We start from the raw sequence: 19,148 nt of genomic DNA, 5'->3' as shown, positions 1-19,148 counted from the left end.
ACATGAAAGCATAACGAAAAGAGGCGTTTCCCAACGTCATGGCGCAAATTGTAGAGTAAATTTGATTGGGTGGTGAATTATATAATTCAGGCACATTTTCCAATAACTTCTTGTTATTTTATTATACACAAATCAACCACCTATGATTTGACAATCTCATTTCCTCCAGCCAATCACGGGCCCCCTAATCCCGCGGGCCCTGGGGCTTCAGCCCCACCTAGCCCTTATGTTAATCCGGCCCTGGATATATGATATTATTAAGTTTATAAAAGAAAGTAGGCTAAATTAAGTAAAGGAATATAGTATTTTTGATTGTTTTTTTATCTATTTGTTTGTTTTATTTTTCTAGGTTGTTTATTTGTTTTATGTTTTATTTAATCCCGCAAATACCCTGATCCACACTCCAGTCCATTCGGTGGTGGTAATGAACCAATAAGTTAGGTTGCCAACCGCGAATAAACACCGAAGAAGAAGAAGAAGGAAGAAGACGTCAGCGTCAACGTCAACGTCAGCCTACTGGTTTAAGCGATTTTCTACTCGTGGTTAGAGTGTACAGTACTCTAGTAATGTTGGGCTGTTACTGAGGTCGGAAGCATGTCGAAGCCTTCTGAAATAAACATGACAGATAAGCGCAGCGCAGAGAGCCTGTGGTCCGCTGCTGACGTCTGGATCAAGAAACCACATGTAGTAAACAAGAGACTGTGTGGCGTGACAGAGACAGAGTACAGGGACGTGGACACTGCGGAATTAAATCAGGTTTTATCTAGTCTTCTGGGGACCAATATTGAGATGACTGATATTTCTGTCTTTCTTCACGCTGATGTTGTGGTTGAGGAGCATGAAACTACAGGACGCTGGAATGTTGGAGTAAGAACTATTATACCCAAAGTGAATAAGACCGGAGACTGTCGGTACAAAGAGGTTGTCATTAAAGGTGAGACACAGCACGGAATTAACCTTTTGGGTATTTTGTCTTTCTTGTTGATTTTTAAAAATGTCTCTCTTTTTTTTAGATACGGTTGGAAATGCAGTGACATTTATCCCGTTTGAAGTGAATGATGTGGGACAGGTTACTCTCAAGAGCAGTAATATTTATCAAATCCAACTGCAGTTAAAGCCAGATGAATGGTGAGTATACTTGGATGGAAATGAAAGAAGAAGAAGAAGAAGAAGAAAAAAAAACATTACATTGACTAATATCACCACACTGATTAACCATTCAATGTTGCAGTGGCGGCTGGTGAAACATATTCAAGGTGGGGCTCTGTGTGTGGGGGGTCTGAAAATTTAGAATTTCGTAGATGTGATTTCCTGCATTCTGGTGCATTTTAGGCCATGTCCCTTGCCTATACCAATAAAATAACTCAAACCAGTCAATACCAATGGTCTAAAAAGACAATATTAATTGAACTGCCATGTAGAAATCAACAGTTTTCACAGGTAATGATAATGAACAAGTTGCATGTTTATTATGCTCCGTGTCCAGATAGAAAAAGGCTCTCAAAGACAACAGAGACAGACAAAAAAAGAAAAGCAAACATACAGTTACATTCCTATTGAGATCACTATTTTAATGGCAAATGTGTGTGAAACATGGTGTGTGTGAGTGAGTGAGTGAGTGAGTGACAGAGACAGCCAATAAAGCTTATTGAATTGAGATAGCAGAGGGGTGTGTGAGAGAGAGAGAGAGAGAGAGAGAGAGAAACTGAGTAAGAGAATGACATAGAGTTTGTGTTGTGTGAGCCAGAGTGTTGTGGCAATCTTGTGCCATAGTGTTCCTAGGGAAAGTTTTTATCCTCTTTAAAGTAGAGAAGCACCTCTCTGATTCTGCTGTTGTCATTGGTGTTGTGATGAGGATCTTGAGAAGACTTACAGTTTTGTGAATGTGTCTTGAAGGTTATTTTCCATTAGAACCTGAAAGAGGGCCAGTGCACCACTGCAACCCTGGAAGTCCTCATTTTGGTAGATCAGGGACAGTTCTGTTTTAAGTCTGGCTTTGAGTGAGTGGCAGAGTGGCACTGATGAGATGCTTGGTGAAAGAAAACCTCTCCTGGCTCATAATGGCATCACATACCTATGAAATGATACACAATTTTAGAAAAGTAAACACAGAAAACATTAAGTTTTCACATTTCTCAGTTCATAAATACAATAAAGTCAGCATATTCATAGCAGTTACAATTTTGTTATGAGCAAGTAAGTTTTATTAATTATAATTATAATACACACACTAGCTGTCATTCTCTTACTCACACACACACTATCTCAATTCAATAAGCTTTATTGGCTGTCTCTGTAACTCTCTCACTCACTCACTCACAGATACACACCATATACACCAGGGGTCTGCAACCTTTTTTCATTTGAGAGCTGCTTTTTAAAAATGAAAGTGGCCGAGAGCTACTCATGTAATACAATACTTAAATATCTTAAATAATGTCTCATAACTCTCATATTAACAACTATCCAAACTGTTTTAGACCTAAAATAGTTTTGTAGGCCTATATATGTCACCCTTAAATGTCAGAGGAAAGAACAGAATCAGAGATAAAAAAAAATATAGAAAATTGTACTTTGCATATTATACTGTAAAAACACATAATTATAGTTGATTTTATAGTGCATGATAACTAGAGATGAAATGGCATGAAAATTTCATTTCATGATTATAGTGACCAAAATTATCACGGTTATCACAGAATCCTGTTCAAAAAGTACTAAAACTATACAATAAAATCAATTCACCAAGTTTTATGTCGAAAACCAGCAAATAACAAATAAACTTAGCATCAATATGCACTTTTTGTTTACATAAACATTAAAATAATAACATTAAAAATGATGGCCAGATTTTAAAGGAGTGTCTTGCAACATGTTATATACTAACATGTACAAGTTCAAATAAAGTTTTGACAAAAAAGTTTTTATAAAAAGATAAACCTCGCATATTTCAGCCTTTAAATCAGTTTTATAAAAAGAATGAGTCAAAAAAGATAAATTACTGACATTTACAATGCACGTCATTAGCTTATCTTTTATTATTAATAGTAAAATTCGGTCCGATTTTCCCGTGGCGTCTGTCGGTGAGGACTGTGAAACGTAACAAACGCATCATGTAACTGTCAACAGATAGGCTGTCTTCTGACTGTAACAACCATTTCTTTCGTCGTATGTTGCCGTATGGTCAAGGCCCGTCAGTACGTGACGTTTTGGGGTGAGACTGTGTTATATGCAACCATGCACTGCGCTCTCCACAATGACAAAAGTTTTAATAGCTAATGGATTTCCACCACCGAAAAACGCTTGCTGTAGCTCTGCTACAAGATTTATTTACGGAGAAGAAAAAAAACACCCGTAGTGTTTTGGTGCACTCCCATCCTTCATGTTGACTCGCTGCGCCTGGAAAAAATGAGCGCGTACGCTTCAATTATTTGAAATAACGAACTTGAGCACGCAAAAGACGCGATATGTGAACGGCCCTTGGCGAGCTACCTCCAATCAAGCCACAAGCTACTGGTAGCTCGCGAGCGACGTGTTGGAGACCCCTGATATACACAATAATTATTAAAAGCATAAATGTGAAAATTGCATTCTCCAGTAGATAGATATGTCTAATAATAACAATTCAGAATACAAAAATGTGCAAACAAACACAAATACATATAGACTAATAGAATACAGAAATAGAATTTCTGTTACTGCTTACCTCTATTGAATCCGTGTATGGTCTGTGTATCATCCGATCATTTAATTTCCTATTTGGAATGGAATAACGAGAAATGAAAAGACGGATCGTTTATTTGTTTTTTCGTTTAGTTTAATAAACGGAAAATGAGATTTCGGCTCGATTTCTCAATTTTCGTTTGTGGTTTACAAATCGGTTTATGGCTTTGATATTTCGTTCGCACATGTGGGCGGCGCTGAAGCGCCCCTTTCATCTGATTGGTCAAACCGCTTCGTCTTCAGCACAGCCAGAATAAGAGTCCATACGGCACACTCAAATCCCACTTTAATAAGCTTTTGTACCACTCGCTGACATTTGATGACAGAGATCGTAAACTAATGAAGACAGAGAATGTGAGTGAGCGCTGTGTGATCAGAGGAGCTTTCTCTTCTGGCGCTGGTGTGTTCTCAGCGCCGCCCGTCAAAATAAAAGTCCCGCTTCCAACACATCGGCCAATCAGAAAAACTTATCGGCCAATGCCGATATTTCAAAAATGCCAAATATCGGCCGATATATCGGCCTTGGCGATATATCGGTCGACCACTACTCAGTTCACACAAATAGAATGAGATAAAAAAGATAATTGAATCAGTTGAATTTGTAGGATACTGAATGACAAAATTATCAGGGTTGGAGAGTAACAGTATTATAGGCCTTAAATTGAAATATGAATAGGAACTGTACTGTTAAAGTTACAGGCTAGAATACACTGTAAATCGCTGGTTATACATTTTTTTTTATTAATAGTTTACCTTGGATTAGAAATGCAATCCAATACAAATAGCAATTAATGAATTGTGATCTGTGGAGAGTTTCTGCAGTGGTTCAAATTAAAATCAGTGTTAAACAAATAATTCAAAATTAATTAGATCATGCTGCTTTAATTAATTAACCAAATACATTAATCTACAAATTACATTTAACAGATTTTATCATATGTGGGATACAATTTAAAACCAAGCCTCTTAACATTGTAAATTATAAGACAGCACTTTTTAAGTTATTATTATTACATGCTTAATTAGTTGATGTTTCTCTGAGATTTGCTAATTATTCCCACTGCTTTATGTATATTATACTTGTCTAGCAAAGCTCTGGTAGTATTTTATTACAACTAAAATACTTTATTTTATGTTGTTTTCATTTGTCATGAGCTCTATATTTTAATATGTACTAGGTGTTGATAAATCACATTCAATTAATGTGAAGGGCCTATGTCAGGGGTGTCCTGGTCCTGGAGAGTCAATGTCCTGTAAAGTTTAACCCAATAAACACACCTGAACCAGCTAAGCAAGGTCTTCAGGATTACTAGAAATATCCAGGCTACACTATCAGAAAAAAATGGTACAAAAGCCGTCACTGGGATGTTATCCTTTTAAAAGTACCTTTTATTACTAGTAGCCTTTGAGGTATAATATGCACGATAGGTTTACCTTGTGAAAGGCTACCACCCCAGTAACAGCTTTTGTACCTGATGAATTGTGTTGGAATAGGCTGGAGATAAACTGCAGGACATTGGCCCTCCAGAAGCTGCATTGGTCACCACTGGCTTGGGTTAAATGTTGTTAAATCTATAAATGAATCTGCACAGCTGGGTGTCTGCAGGCAGATGTGTGAGTCAGTCAATACAATGGAAAATGTAATGTGCAAAATGTTATTTTATCTTCACAACAATGCATGCAACCAAAACTGAACATGATTTGAGAGCGACAACACGTTAACACATCCACATTGGGGAATGCTCACCCAAAACACAAGCAACCCCACCCCCAAAAGTCATCCATAGGATTGCTCTGTTACATTTTTTGTCAAAAAAGAAAAAACAGCTCAATGCGGAGCAGACACAGAAATGAAGGGGTGACACCATAAAACATCCACAATGCAGAACGAATACAAAAACACACACATATGCCTACACACATATAACACCATGTTCAGGTTTGACTGTATTGTAAAAAACAATGATACTTCAGATACTTTGACCAAAGTTTTTTTTTTTTATTGTTATAATGATTTTATAATGTCTAAACGCAAATCTAAATGAAAACTTGTGAAAAGATGAATACCTACAGTATGTGGAAATGGCAAACGAACCAGTGAGTGATGCGCTGCAGCCATCTAGTGGCTGTCCTTGAAATGTTATGTTATTTTAATTTTAAATGTCTTTGCTTTCCAGTAGATGGCAGCAATCTTCCACTAAAACATGTCTCATGGTGCTATCTCCATGAGCGAAATTAAGAAATTCAATTAGATATAAATTATAACAAATGCAAATACATTTTAAAAAACACCATACGAGAGTGACGTTACGTTACGTATGTTTTTTTTTTTTTTTTTTTTTTTTTAAATACACTTGTTATTAATTGTCAGCCCTATGAGTTATGAGCTCAGTTTGTAGAAATAATACTTGCATTCAATTAGGAAGAGCACACAGCAGCTTCTGGTGTCTCACACGCACACACACACACACACACACACACACACACAACTACTGATCTCATTAAAAGGCGAGTGGGAAATTTTATGTAGGCTACATGTTATCACGGTCATGTTTATCATTGTTTTTACGCCCAATCCTTGTTGCCCATACAATAATACAGTAAAACATTTTACTTTTATCCATATTATATCAAATATTTTCATTGCATTATAAATAGGCTATACATAAAACACCACAGCATGTCAGCATATTGTAGGCAGCCTATGGCTTGCGATCTCTCAGGTGTCGTGACATGCTGGTTTGAAAATTTGTGAAATAAGTAGGGCTGCCCCCGACTAAAGTTTTTTTCTAGTTGACTAGTAGTTGTTCATTTAAACCATTTAAACCATTAGTTGACTAATCGCATATTTATATTAATTGAATTACTTAAATATATAATATAATATAATATAATATAATGAGCTTTTACGTAATATAGCCTATTCCGCACTCAAGCTTAAAGCTTGCCACAAAGAACCGGCAAAAGTAGGCTAATGATTATGAATGTGTCAAATATAGAAAAGGAGACATTTTAATTGTTTATTAATAAACTAGTGTTTTCTGTGTCATTGTCGGCTGCAAAGATGAAGTTGACGATGCTGACTCACCATCTTCGCAGTAGTGAATGTGCCAGAGAGATGGACATTTACGGATTACATAAGCAGAGAGTAGTCTGTTCCTTTTCGTTTTGAATTTTGTTTAAAAGTAGACATTTCAAGCTTTCTATGGATATATTTCTCATGTTTGTGAGGCAAGTAGCCTGTATGATGAGTTTCGGTTAATTTATGAGTAGGGTTGGGAATCGTAAGAAATTTTCCGATTCCAGTTTCGGTTCTGGTTCCCATTCAATAAAAATAATTAAAACAACTAATAAAAAATAGTTGTAAGGGAAAAATGCACAATCCTTTTTGTTTATTTCTCTTATTGTCAAATGAGTTTAACAGACTGGTAATGTCAACAAATCCAACATATTATTTAGCAATTTTTGCAAAAAAAAATTCTGAAGGAAAATAAACATTTCTGTTTTCTCTAGGAGAATTTGGGACCTCTCCTAGCTTATTGTATCTCCAGCAGTGGAGAATACTCTCTCAGAAGGGGAAGAATATGCTTGAACACACATGTAAGATCTAGACAGGTGAAACAGAATATTTTTAAAATCAGTTTGAATGATTGATTCATAAAGACTTCACTTGTTTTGCGGTTAATAAATAGAACTGCATGCGTCTTGCGGAAGAACATTGTAGCCGGAGCTACTTCTTTCTGTTTATGTCTATGATGAGTCACTGGGCTTCTCCGCAGCGGTGCCGACCCGACCGGTGTAAAGTAGTCAGAGTATAAACGCTTATTACAGGCTTATCGTAGTGATTCAGGATAAGACAAAAACACGGTTTGAAAAGAGGCATTCATGATGTACTCGCTCATTATATAGCTATAATTAATAAATTCTGAACACAAAGTTGCGGACTGCAGCTTTAACAGTTGTCTTTATGAATGTTTTGAATCATCAGATGTAATCGATACACTCATTATTTGAAGCGACTTTCAAAAGGAGATTTACTCTATTTTGGTTGCTACCGTCAACATCAGTGTTTATACTCGAACTATAAACTTTTATCTCAGTACTTTTGCGATCATTTGAATATTTGAAACACAGAAATATCGATACTGTGTGGTTGAAAAGACTGTGAAAGTAAAGCTGTTTTTTCAACCGAAACTTAGGAATTTTGCACGGTTTCTGTATTTTTCAAAAACACTAACGGTTCTAGATAAGAACCAATTCTTGGTTCCCAGCCCTATTTATGAGACCATTTCATTAGTAATTCGTAGGTCTTTAAATTAAACATTTAAATATTTTAAGTAGTTGTGCCAGTGGTTCAAGACAAGTAATAATGCTAATTTTAGAATTTGCCTGTAAATGCAGGAAATATTACTATTGAAAGCTGTTTTGCTTAGGTCTGCCCCTTAATAGTCGACTAACTGACTAGAAGAGGCTTGGTCGACCAAAATTTTATTAGTCTGTTAAGGTCCTTGCACGCTGAGTCCGAAATTTTCGCATGTGTTTTTTCGTATTCGTGATTCTGTGGCTCTGAATTGTCAAAACACCATTCAAAATGCTTGCTACGGATGCAAAAACCCCAGAAAAAACCCACATTTTTCAAAGTTTCAGAGGCAGTGTGCAAGCGTGATTGACATAACGTGAGGTCGTATTTATTTTTTAACATGCAAAAATTTCGGATGCGAATTTCGGACTCAGTGTGCAAGGGCCTTTAGTTGCAGGACGAAAAAATCTCCATAGGAAGTGGCGAAGTCACACAGGCTGTTACGGACAGATCGTTTCTTTAACTTAAAATACTAGTAATATAAGAGTAATGCAAACTGTAAAGGGTGTACTTTTATTTTTGTAAACTCAAAATAACAGTAAAATGTTGTGCTTTCGTAAAATAAAGAAAACAAATATAGGAAGCGCTTTCTGCTGTCTCCGTCTCAGTGAACTTGAGTGCGTCACAACCCCCCTCCCCCCGAAACTCAGTGTATACTTCCCTCCCAGACATGAGAAATATCTCTATAGAAAGCTTGAAATGTCTACTTTTGAATAAACAAATGCAAATGGAAAATAAATATTCTCAGATTATTAGACTATTAGTCGACCAGAAAATTCTTTAGTCGAGGGCAGCCCTAGTTCCCCTTCGTGTTGGTCTCTCGACACTGCGTCATTGAAGATGGCGCTTTGGGGTTATCCCCTCCTTCCTTCGAATTTACTGAAGCCTTTTGAAATCTCGTGGGCGAAATAGAGGCGATCTCCCCCTTACTATTAGGCAGCGCTGAATGCCATTGCCTCAGAATCTTTTCCTTTCAAGAAGGAAAAAGAAGCCATCTTCAAGAAGCCATCTACAGTTCGCCGTTGAGGTACTGTCATCCGGGGGACAGTGCCTGCATTGCCGCTTCCTCCCCCAGCGTTCCGATGAGTATGACAAATTCTTTCAGATGCCTCCCGTAACGCGGTGTTTCTGCCTGGGCATCCCTCAGTCCGTCTGCCCTCTATACTATCGGTGGACCTTATGAACTCCGGTGATGAGCTTATGCCGACTAAGTGTCGTGCTCCTCTCACCCAACCCTTTAAAAGGATTTAAGCCCGGCCTTTCATGCTCTCCCCCTGTGGTAGAGTTATGAGCCGAGCGCTGAGACTGCAGCTAAGGTTCTAAGCATGGACCCTTGATCTGCATATGTGCAAAGCTCCCTGCCTAGAGTGGCGATCTGCCATGTACAAAGCACAAATCACTTACATTCCTCATTCACACGATAAGCAGCCCCTGTCTCAGTGCAGCGGCCTGTCGTGGTCAGAAGACGAATTCTCAGCATTCACAATCTCGGTGTAAAAAGCACAGACAAGGAATCCATCATCGTTTGTGGTTTCTCCCAAACACAGTAATAACCTTTGCAGAAAACCCATGCCAGGTGGGCTATGAGTATGTTGCTATGACCTATACGTGTTATAACCTGGATGTTCTATGCAATGCATCTATTGTCCGTGCAGGAATCAAGCTAACTAATCTATGTTCAGCATTCGTCTTTAAGTAGGGGTGTAACGATTCACTTGTTTTCTTGATGCATCGATTACAAATCCTGACGATGCATCGATCTTGAAACATGTATTTTTGAATCGTGAATCGTTTATTTTTGGTCAGTAATCGATTTAAAATGCTAAGAATCGAATTAATCACGATTCGATAGCGATTCAGTGCTTTAAAATATATAAACATTAAATGACTACTTGTGCAAATTAATGGAGATGTTGTGCGGCGTCATTCGTGCCCTCACAGCTCTCCTTCCCAGATACTCGCTGCACTCTTTAGAGTGCTTGCACTCGGTCCCTATAGCTCTCATCTACACATTTTTGAGCAGTCCATGTTTGAGCTCTCCTCAGGACAGCCACTGCTGTTCACATGAGCAGATGACAGCTCTCTATCGAGACAGCAATAGTCCTGAGTCAATCTGCTCAAGCCATTGATAAAGCTGCCTAGTCATTGCGTGGGCACTGTGAAATAAAACACTTTCATTGCATGGAAAGAGCAAACACATAATAGGTGTCTAAAATGCATACGCACAGTTCCGATGAATCATGAATGATAAATGAAATTTTACTTAATGTCGTTAAAATGAATGTACGAAGGAAACTGCTGAAATAACTACATTAATAACACTAAAATAAGTGGTTTATCTATCAATCAGATGCGCATTAAAGTTGCGTTCGCTATTATAGCAAAAGTAGACACCCGGTGCGTTTTCTTTCAGAATCATAAGGAAAATGTTCAGTATAAAGAGAACAAAGAAGCCTTTTTAAATATTGGCTTATGTAAATTTCTACAAATGCCAATTTATAGGCTATTAAAATAAACTTAATAATAATAGCATCATTAAAAACGAACATGAACTAACATTAACAATGGACAAAATGTTTTTTTTGTCCCCACTCTCTTACCCCCTGAAGGCCTCTGTGTAATTCACACCCTGACTAAGACACATTGGGGGAAGCTTTTCAATAATCCTATGAATGCATATAAAAAAAAATGCAGAATTGATTTAATCAAATCGCGTCGAATTTTAATGTGAATCGTCTTGTTCTGAATTTGCAAAAATCATTCTTGAATCGAAAACCCATGAATCGTGAACCGAATCGATTCGCTGTCTACGCAAAGATTCACAGCCCTAGTGTAACAAAGAGGCAGGAACGAAGCAGAGAGAGAATCCACATGCAAGCACTACTTTAAAGGGGTCATATAATGTCATTTTTGTACAAGCTAATATGATTCTTTAGGGTCTAAATTAAAAGTTTGTAATATACTTTAATTAAAAATTCTCATTAATATTGTAAGAAAACACTCATTTTACCTGGTCAAAAACAGCTCTGTTTTCAGCACGCCGTTTCAGTGCATGTGTCTTTAAATGATAATGAGCTTTGCTCACCCCGCCCCTCTGTTCTGTGCGTACACCGTTTAAAATAATAATACAAAAACCATAACGCGTTGTTTATATTGAGAACGTCGTACATAGAAAACATGCCATAATGTACCCTGAGTGTAAAAATAGCCACATTCATCGTGAAGCGTGCAAGCTATTTGCAAAGATTAATATCAAGGTCAATAAAACGTTACACTCACTTGTTCTTCTGGAGGTTCAGCAGGAACACGAATAGTTGGTACTGATCCTTTTTTCTGGAGCAGCTTCTTAGCAAAAACAGCTTTATACTGTCCCTCGTTTGTAAAGCAGTCTCGAGTCTGGTGAAATGATTCGCGCAAACATGACAGCATTGACGTTGATCGTGGGGAATATTCCCTTCGAAAACAAACTCAGCCACTGCGTCTTCAGCTGTACGGATTTAGAAACATCATCAATATGACTGCTGTGTTCGTTATTACACCCAAGAACAGAACACCACAATCGTTAGACGCCATTCTGCTCAGCACTCCAGCTATCAACAATGAACGCGCCGGTCGGCGCGTGCTATGATTGACAGCTCGCTCACGAGGGCGGGTCTGTGTTTGAAACGCTGCTGTCAATCAGCCATCGTGGGAGGGGCGACAGCCCCTGTCTCAAATCAAGGGACAGCTTGATTTGAGACAGGAGGAAACATATAAGAAGATTAAAAAAAAAACACTGGATGGATTTTTATCATTTTATGATGGTTGTGTACAGGCACTGCCAACACACATTTCAGTACAATCAACTTGTAAAAGTGCATGTACCATTATATGACCCCTTTAATAAAACAAACAGGTAATCCAGGGAAAACAACGGAACTCAGGACAGTTACATTTTTACACAATTTTAACAACATCCTTGATGTGTCATTACAAGTGCACAGCCAATGTGAGTGATTCCTTCAGAGTGAACGCGGTGAATCTGACTGCAGTAGATGTGAAAGATATGAATAAAAATGAAGCTAATTCGGCCAGCGCACATACCTGTATTTACATCCTGTTTTCGGTCGAAGTCCATAGTAATCGATTGTCGAGTTCACGCGCGTGATCATGCGCGTGAACACATCAAGGATGTTAAGAGGCTAAAAGCAGGTTTAAAACTTGCCCCATTGAAGTCAACAGGGTGCAAATTTTAAAAAGAGGATAACATGGTGTAGGCAACACCGATTTTTGTCGTTGTTCTCTGTATTGACAGCACTCCAAATTTACAAATAAATGAGCTCAATGTTAAAATTGACCGGAGTTCTCCTTTAATGATTAAAAAACAACAGTAGGCATGATGTTGTAATTATTCGTCAGAGTACAAACATCCAACATTAAATTTATTTTATTAATTTTAACTATTAATTTTAACTGCTTAACACTTTGTAAGTATAAAGTAATAAAGTGCTGTATTAAAAAAAAATATTTAATTAGCTCATAAAAATAGATCATATTTTTTTATGCTTTAACTTATTAATCATATAAGTGATCTTAAACAAGTAGTAAAGGAGTTGTTAATTGTTATTAGGAGTAAATGGGTTCTCTTACGAGAGGTTCTCTCGTATTGCGTAAGTTGCTTACGCTACGGGAAAGTCTTCTTTCTTCTAGATCTGAAGCCAAAAATTATCCTTAATTTTGTATTCATTGTCAACGCAGTGCGGCAGCCGGCAGACCAAGGCAGGCTGTATAAGCGTGCTCATTGGCTGCTCGGCGGCAACTGCTTAAGCCTATCAGTGAGCCTCGTGAAACCTCCACACCCTTCTAACCGTCAAGATGGGTGTGGCCAGTGTGTATATAACGAGGGCTCACAGGCTGAATATCTGATTTTCTAGTCTTCAGCGAAGCTCTACGCATCGCTGGATCTTGAGAGCCGCCGCCGTTGAAACCAGCGACCAGCAAGCTTAGGACAGCGCCTGAGGAAGCCGGCCGCCTTCGCCGCCTTCAGCCATCCGTGCCTGCTACGCTATCCGGCGACATATCCTTTTATTACTGCTGTGTGTGTTCGCCCTGCGACACACACTTTCTCTCACTGTTCTAAAAGAGCACGAGGCGTTTTTGTCAAAATGCCTCGTTTTTCCTGCGGCTTGTGCCGCGCCCCGCTCAGCAACGGAGACCGCCACCTCATCTGCGCTCTCTGCCTGGGCCGCGAGCACGCCGCCACCGCACACGGCTGCCCCGAGTGCGAAGAACTTTCAATATCGACCCTGCGGGCTCGACTTGAAGTTTTCGACCAAGCTGTCGCTCCGCCTGTCCCTGCCGGGCCGCGCAAGAAGAAGCGCCGCTCGCAGAGACCACCGGAGACTGATGTGACTGAGGAGCTCGCTGGAACCTCTCCCTCGAGCTTCTCTCTCGCCCTCTCCGCCCCCCCTCCCGGCCGCTCAACCGCCGGCTCTCGCCCGCGCCACCGCCACCGCTGCGTCAGGGGATGAGGCGAATGAGATAGACACCCTCCCTCTGTTCGAGCCGCGCTACTGCGCCGCTCACAAGGGATGGCAGAAGCGGACGGTCTCGGAGCGAGCTTCCTCTCCCTCTGTTCGAGCCGCGCAAACTGCGCCGCTCACAAGGGATGGCAGAAGCGGACGGTCTTGGAGCTCTCTTTACGTTACAAGAAAGCTACTCCGTCCTCGCGCGTCACTCACCGGCGAAAAGGAGAACAGAGTGTTTTCGTCCCGCTGTGGCCGGACCTACCTCCATTTCTCACACATTTCTCAGTCCCCTCTTAAGTTCAGGCGACTGGAATTGTTCATATCGCAGTATACGAGCCTGTTATAAATACACGCACGCCTGCAAGCAAACGCCGTCACAAGACATGATGACGCTCTCTTATATCCTCGCTCTAACCGAAAGCTATTGTATTCTCCCCTGTGGCTCAGTGGCGGATTCTTAGGCTTTCGCGCCGTGTTCGATCCCGGCTCTCGCGGCAGTTAAAAATTTATGCTGTTCGCTTCTCCGAGCTCGCGGCCAGCTTTTCTTACATACAGAAAGCGAACCCGCTCTCCCCCTTGTTGGGCCGCGCAGATTGCGCCGTTCACAAGGGATAACAGAGCGGACGGTCATGAGCAACGTTCAGCGCGCGCGCCTCACTCACCGGCGAAAAGAGGAGAGAGAGTGTTTTAGTCCCGCTGTGGCCGGACAAACCGCCAATTCTCACACATTTCTCAGTCCCCTCTTAAGTTCAGGCGGCTGGAAATATTACTATTGCAGTAAACGAGCCTGTTTTTATACACGCACGCCTGCAAACAAACATGAGGTCGCTCTCTTATATCCTCGCGCTAACTGAAAGGTAATGTGTTCTCCCCTGTGGTTCAGTGGCAGAATCATAGGCTTTCGCGCAAGAGACCCGTGTTCGATCCCGGCTCTCGTGGCAGATAAAAATTTATGCTGTTCGCTTCTCCGAGCTCGCGGCCAGTTTTTCTTACATACAGAAAACGAACCCGCCTCTCGTACCACTCCTACTCATGGTGCTCGAGTATTTATGAGCGTCTAAACACGAGGGAAGAAAAGACGGTTAAGTCCCGCTGCGGCTGGACCACTGTCAAAGCTTCACGCTCTGTCAGTCCACGTTGCCACGGCTACTGCAGATGTTTACCTCGCAGTCAACGAGCCGGTATATCTATGATTCACCGTTCTAACGGCGACCCAGAGAAATCTCAAATGAGCATAATGTCTGGTTGCACGGCTCACGCCGTATGTGTTTCAAATGCAGTGAATGTGCCCACGTTTCCGTGTTCACCCCTGCACACAAGCACTATAAATCCCGTGTCTCTCACAGAGCCCACTCTCATAAAGCAGGCAGAAGCCGCTCGAGTGTTAAAAGTTGGTCACGTGTCCACCTCACCGTGCCCACACCTACTCACTGCCCGCTCTGTCACACGGCCTCTCACGACCGGTCATGTTTTAAATGTAAGTCCTGTGCCCGCCCTCGAGCGCTCACACATACTAACGAACATTTCGCCCCCGACGCCGCCCTCGCGCGTTGCGCCTCACACTATATGTTCCCCGTCCAAGCCACCGGGACACTGTGTGTAAAACGGCCAGCTATCGCTGCGTGCGATCCACCGTATCTAAGCACCAAGAGCGCGCGCGCTGCGCCCACCCCTCCGTTTCGAGCTCTTGAGCCCGCGACGCGCGGCGATCAGAGCCCGGAGGCCATTCTGCCCCTGGCTTCACACTCAAAAGCGTGGGAAGCTATTCCAGGCGCATCAGAATGGGTGCTAAGCACAGTAAAAAATGGCTATACTCTGCAGTTCGCTCGCCGCCCCCTGCGCTTTCAGGCGCGTACCGAGACGAGAGTGAATGGAGAAGTAGCACATCTACTTCGAGCAGAAATAGCTACACTTCTGTGCAAAGGGGCTATAGAACCGGTTTCCCCTTCTATGAGCGATTCAGGCTTTTACAGCCGTTATTTCCTCGTTCCCAAGAAGGACGGAGCTCTCAGACCAATTTTGGATCTAGACGTTTGAACAAGGCTCTTATGAGAAGACCGTTCAAAATGTTCACAACCAGGCAAATTCTCGCGCAAATTCGCCCGAGGGACTGGTTTATATCTCTCGATCTAAAAGACGCGTACTTTCAGATCCAGATAATACCCCGTCACAGGCCATTCTTGAGATTCGCCTTCGACGGTCAGGTATATCAGTACACCGTCCTGCCTTTTGGCCTGTCGTTGGCACCCCGTACATTTACGAAGTGCATGGACACGGCTCTCGCTCCCCTGAGGGGGGGAATGCGAATTCTGAACTACTTGGACGATTGGCTAATTCTAGCACAGTCAGAGGCCGAACTCATCGCCCACAGAACAGTGCTTCTAAGCCACCTGGACAGCCTGGGGCTCACGGTCAACTGGACCAAGAGCTCATTAGTGCCCAGTCAATCAACCTCTTTTCTGGGTTTGGATCTGGACACTGTGGCAATGACGGCCCGCCTGTCGACACAGCGCGCGCGCTGCATTCGACACCTGGCCGCGTCCTTCCAGCCGGGCAGCACCGCACCTCTCAAGACATTTCAGAGGATGCTGGGTTGTATGGCTTCAGCTGCAGCAGTGCTTCAGCTGGGTCTGTTACGTATGTGCCCGCTACAACGCTGGCTGAATGCCCGAGTGCATCACAGAGCCTGGGCTTCCGGCGGCATTCGAATCAGAGTGACTCAGAGCTGCGTTTCAGCACTGAAGCCCTGGTTAGCGGCCGACTGGTACCAGCGGGGAGTGACAATGGGAGCCATCTCACACCGCAAAGTTATCTCGACGGACGCTTCCACCTCAGGTTGGGGCACTCTTTTCGAGGGCAAACCGGTCTTTGGCCTGTGGTCAGACCAGGAGAAATGCCTCCACATAAACTGTTAGGAGATGATAGCGGTCGAGAATGCGCTTAATCGCTTCCTACCATTCATACAGGATCACCATGTGCTAGTCCGCTCGGACAACATGTACGTGGTATCCTATGTGAACCGACAGGGCGGTGTCAGATCCAGGAACCTGTACAAGCTGACAGAACGCCTTCTCGTGTGGGCTCACCGCTCGTTGCGCTCGCTGAGAGCCGCGCACGTGCCGGGCCACCTGAATGTCGATCCAGACAGACTGTCCAGAGACATCATTCCCCCGGGGAGAATGGTCCCTGCACCCCCAGACAGTCCAGTTTCTCTGGCGCCTATTCGGCAGAGCGGAGGTCGAGCTCTTTGCGTCGAGAGACAACGCTCACTGCCCGAAATTTTTCTCAAAGCGAGGACGCGCTGTCCCAGACATGGCCCAGCCTCCCGCTGTACGCTTTTCCCCCGATCTCCCTGTTACCACAGGTCATTACGAGGATCAGGGAAACGCACCACCCAGTGCTTCTTATAGCCCCGCGTTGGGAGAACCAAACCTGGTACCCAGAGCTAGTGAGGCTGTCGCACTCATCCCCATGGCCGATCCCGGTGAGAAAGGATCTCCTCTCTCAAGCCGGTGGATCGATATGGCATCCCCATCCAGAACGATGGTCTCTGCATGCATGGGTAATCAACGGATACCCGTTGACCTGCCAGAAGGGGTCGTGAACACGATCACGCAGTCTAGAGCTCCCTCCACGAGACGGCTCTACGCGTCTAAATGGTCGGTGTTTTCTAAGTGGTGCGCTACTAAGAGCTTGGATCCATGTGCATGTGGGGTCCCACGGGTGCTCTCCTTCCTACAAGAGCTGTTGGACAAGGGCAGGTCCCCTTCCACGCTCAAAGTGTATGTGGCGGCTATTGCAGCGTTCGCTGAGACGACGCGCGGCCAGGCAATAGGAAGGAATGAGCTTATTATCCGCTTCCTCAGAGGAGCTAGACGGATGAATCCCCCGCGGCCCCCCTCGGTTCCTATTTGGGATCTGTCCTTGGTCCTGGAGGCCCTGAAGGCTTTTCCCTTTGAACCACTTGAATCCGTGGATTTAAAGTACCTGTCGCTCAAAACCGTTTTTCTGATAGCTCTGTCTTCAGTAAAACGCGTGGGGGATTTGCACGCGCTATCTGTTAGCCCTGCATGTCTTGAGTTCGGACCGAACGACTCGAAAGTCATTCTCAGACCGAGACACGGTTACATCCCCAAAGCGATTGGAACCCCTTTTAGGGCACAAATCATTTCCCTTTCGGCTCTGCCAGCATCCGATAATGGGGACAGTGATAACCTCCTATGCCCTGTCAGGGCGCTGAGAGTTTACTTCACGCGCTCCGCCGCTTTCAGGCGTTCCGAGCAACTCTTTGTTTCCTTCGGCGGACGCACCAAGGGTCTCGCCGCCTCGAAACAGAGCCTGTCCAGGTGGATAGTGGACGCGATTGCAGCAGCTTATGCCTCCAAACACCTGCAGTGCCCTCTGGGTATCAGAGCCCACTCTACTAGAGGCATGGCCTCTTCGTGGGCCTGGTCCAGTGGAATTTCTATCCACGATATTTGTATGGCGGCGGGCTGGGCCTCCCCATCGACATTCGTGAGGTTTTATAACCTGGAAGTTCCCGCCTTACAGGCTAAATTGCTGTCAGTATAAGTGACATGTATGCTCTGCCCAGTCGCTTATGTGCAGACTACGTTCACATGCTGGCGATATTTCTGGTATGGTACTTAGGGTGAAGTGTTTTATACTCAGACCGGCTGGGCCGCTCTGTTTCTCATTCCCCGTTACGCGCTGTTTACCGGTGCTGGCCCGCGCTGCTGGCCACCCGTCTTCCACTCTGTTGTGCGGGGGGTTATTCTCTTCGTAAAAGACCGATGATGTCGCTCTTTTCTTACCCTAATGTGTGCTTATGTACTCTGTGGGCTCGCGCTGCCGGCTCCACTGTTTTGCACTGATATATACTTATAGACCGGCCGCGCCGCTCTATTTTATACACTGAGTGAAGTGCTTTGTACTGTGTTGGCCCGTCTCTCCGACCGGCCACCTGTTCCAGCAGAATGTTTTTCCCCGGTCTCCCTGGGATTCATGTGCTGGATGCTCGGTGCGCACGGCGTTGACAAGGGGTTCCCGTAGCGTAAGCAACTTACACAATACGAGAGAACCTCTCGTAAGAGAACGTACTCGGTTACCTAATGTAACCTCGGTTCTCTCTAGAAGAGGGAACGAGTATTGCGTAACCTGCCGTGTCGCGCCACAAGCTTTTGCGCTTCAGACTACGAAAACCAGATATTCAGCCTGTGAGCCCTCGTTATATACACACTGGCCACACCCATCTTGACGGTTAGAAGGGTGTGGAGGGCGTTCACGAGGCTCGTAGTTAACTGACAAGCTGAGCCATATCGCATTAAAAATCGCAGGCGATACGTCCGCGATTTTAATGCGATATGACTCAGCTTGTCAGTTAACTACGGCTCTTTGTAGTAAATGCCGCTCCATCTGAAAGCAGGTGATGGTGATTTATTACTAATCAAGGAACCGGCTTTACTGACGAGATGCGCATAACAATCTCACGATTTAAATCGCCCAGCCCTATAATATACATCACCACATTTTTCAATGACTCACAGACGACTGGATGG

The 19,148-nt window shown here is 43.3% G+C and overlaps 1 protein-coding gene across 1 annotated transcript in view; it reads left to right on the top strand.

Annotated features, from left to right (window-relative positions):
* The first annotated feature begins 457 nt into the window (after positions 1–457).
* trmt44 (tRNA methyltransferase 44 homolog) overlaps positions 458–19,148 on the top strand; it is a 114,852-nt gene continuing 96,161 nt past the window's right edge. Inside the window, exons 1-2 of the mRNA XM_084110298.1 lie at positions 458–934; positions 1,014–1,128. Coding sequence (XP_083966424.1) covers positions 595–934; positions 1,014–1,128 — 455 coding nt within the window. The 5' untranslated portion in view covers positions 458–594. The remainder of the gene's footprint in view (positions 935–1,013; positions 1,129–19,148) is intronic.

The sequence above is a fragment of the Abramis brama genome (assembly GCF_963993115.1).
Source record: "Abramis brama genome assembly, chromosome: 3".
Taxonomy (NCBI): Eukaryota; Metazoa; Chordata; class Actinopteri; order Cypriniformes; family Leuciscidae; genus Abramis; species Abramis brama.
This window is presented reverse-complemented; position numbering and strand designations above follow the sequence as displayed.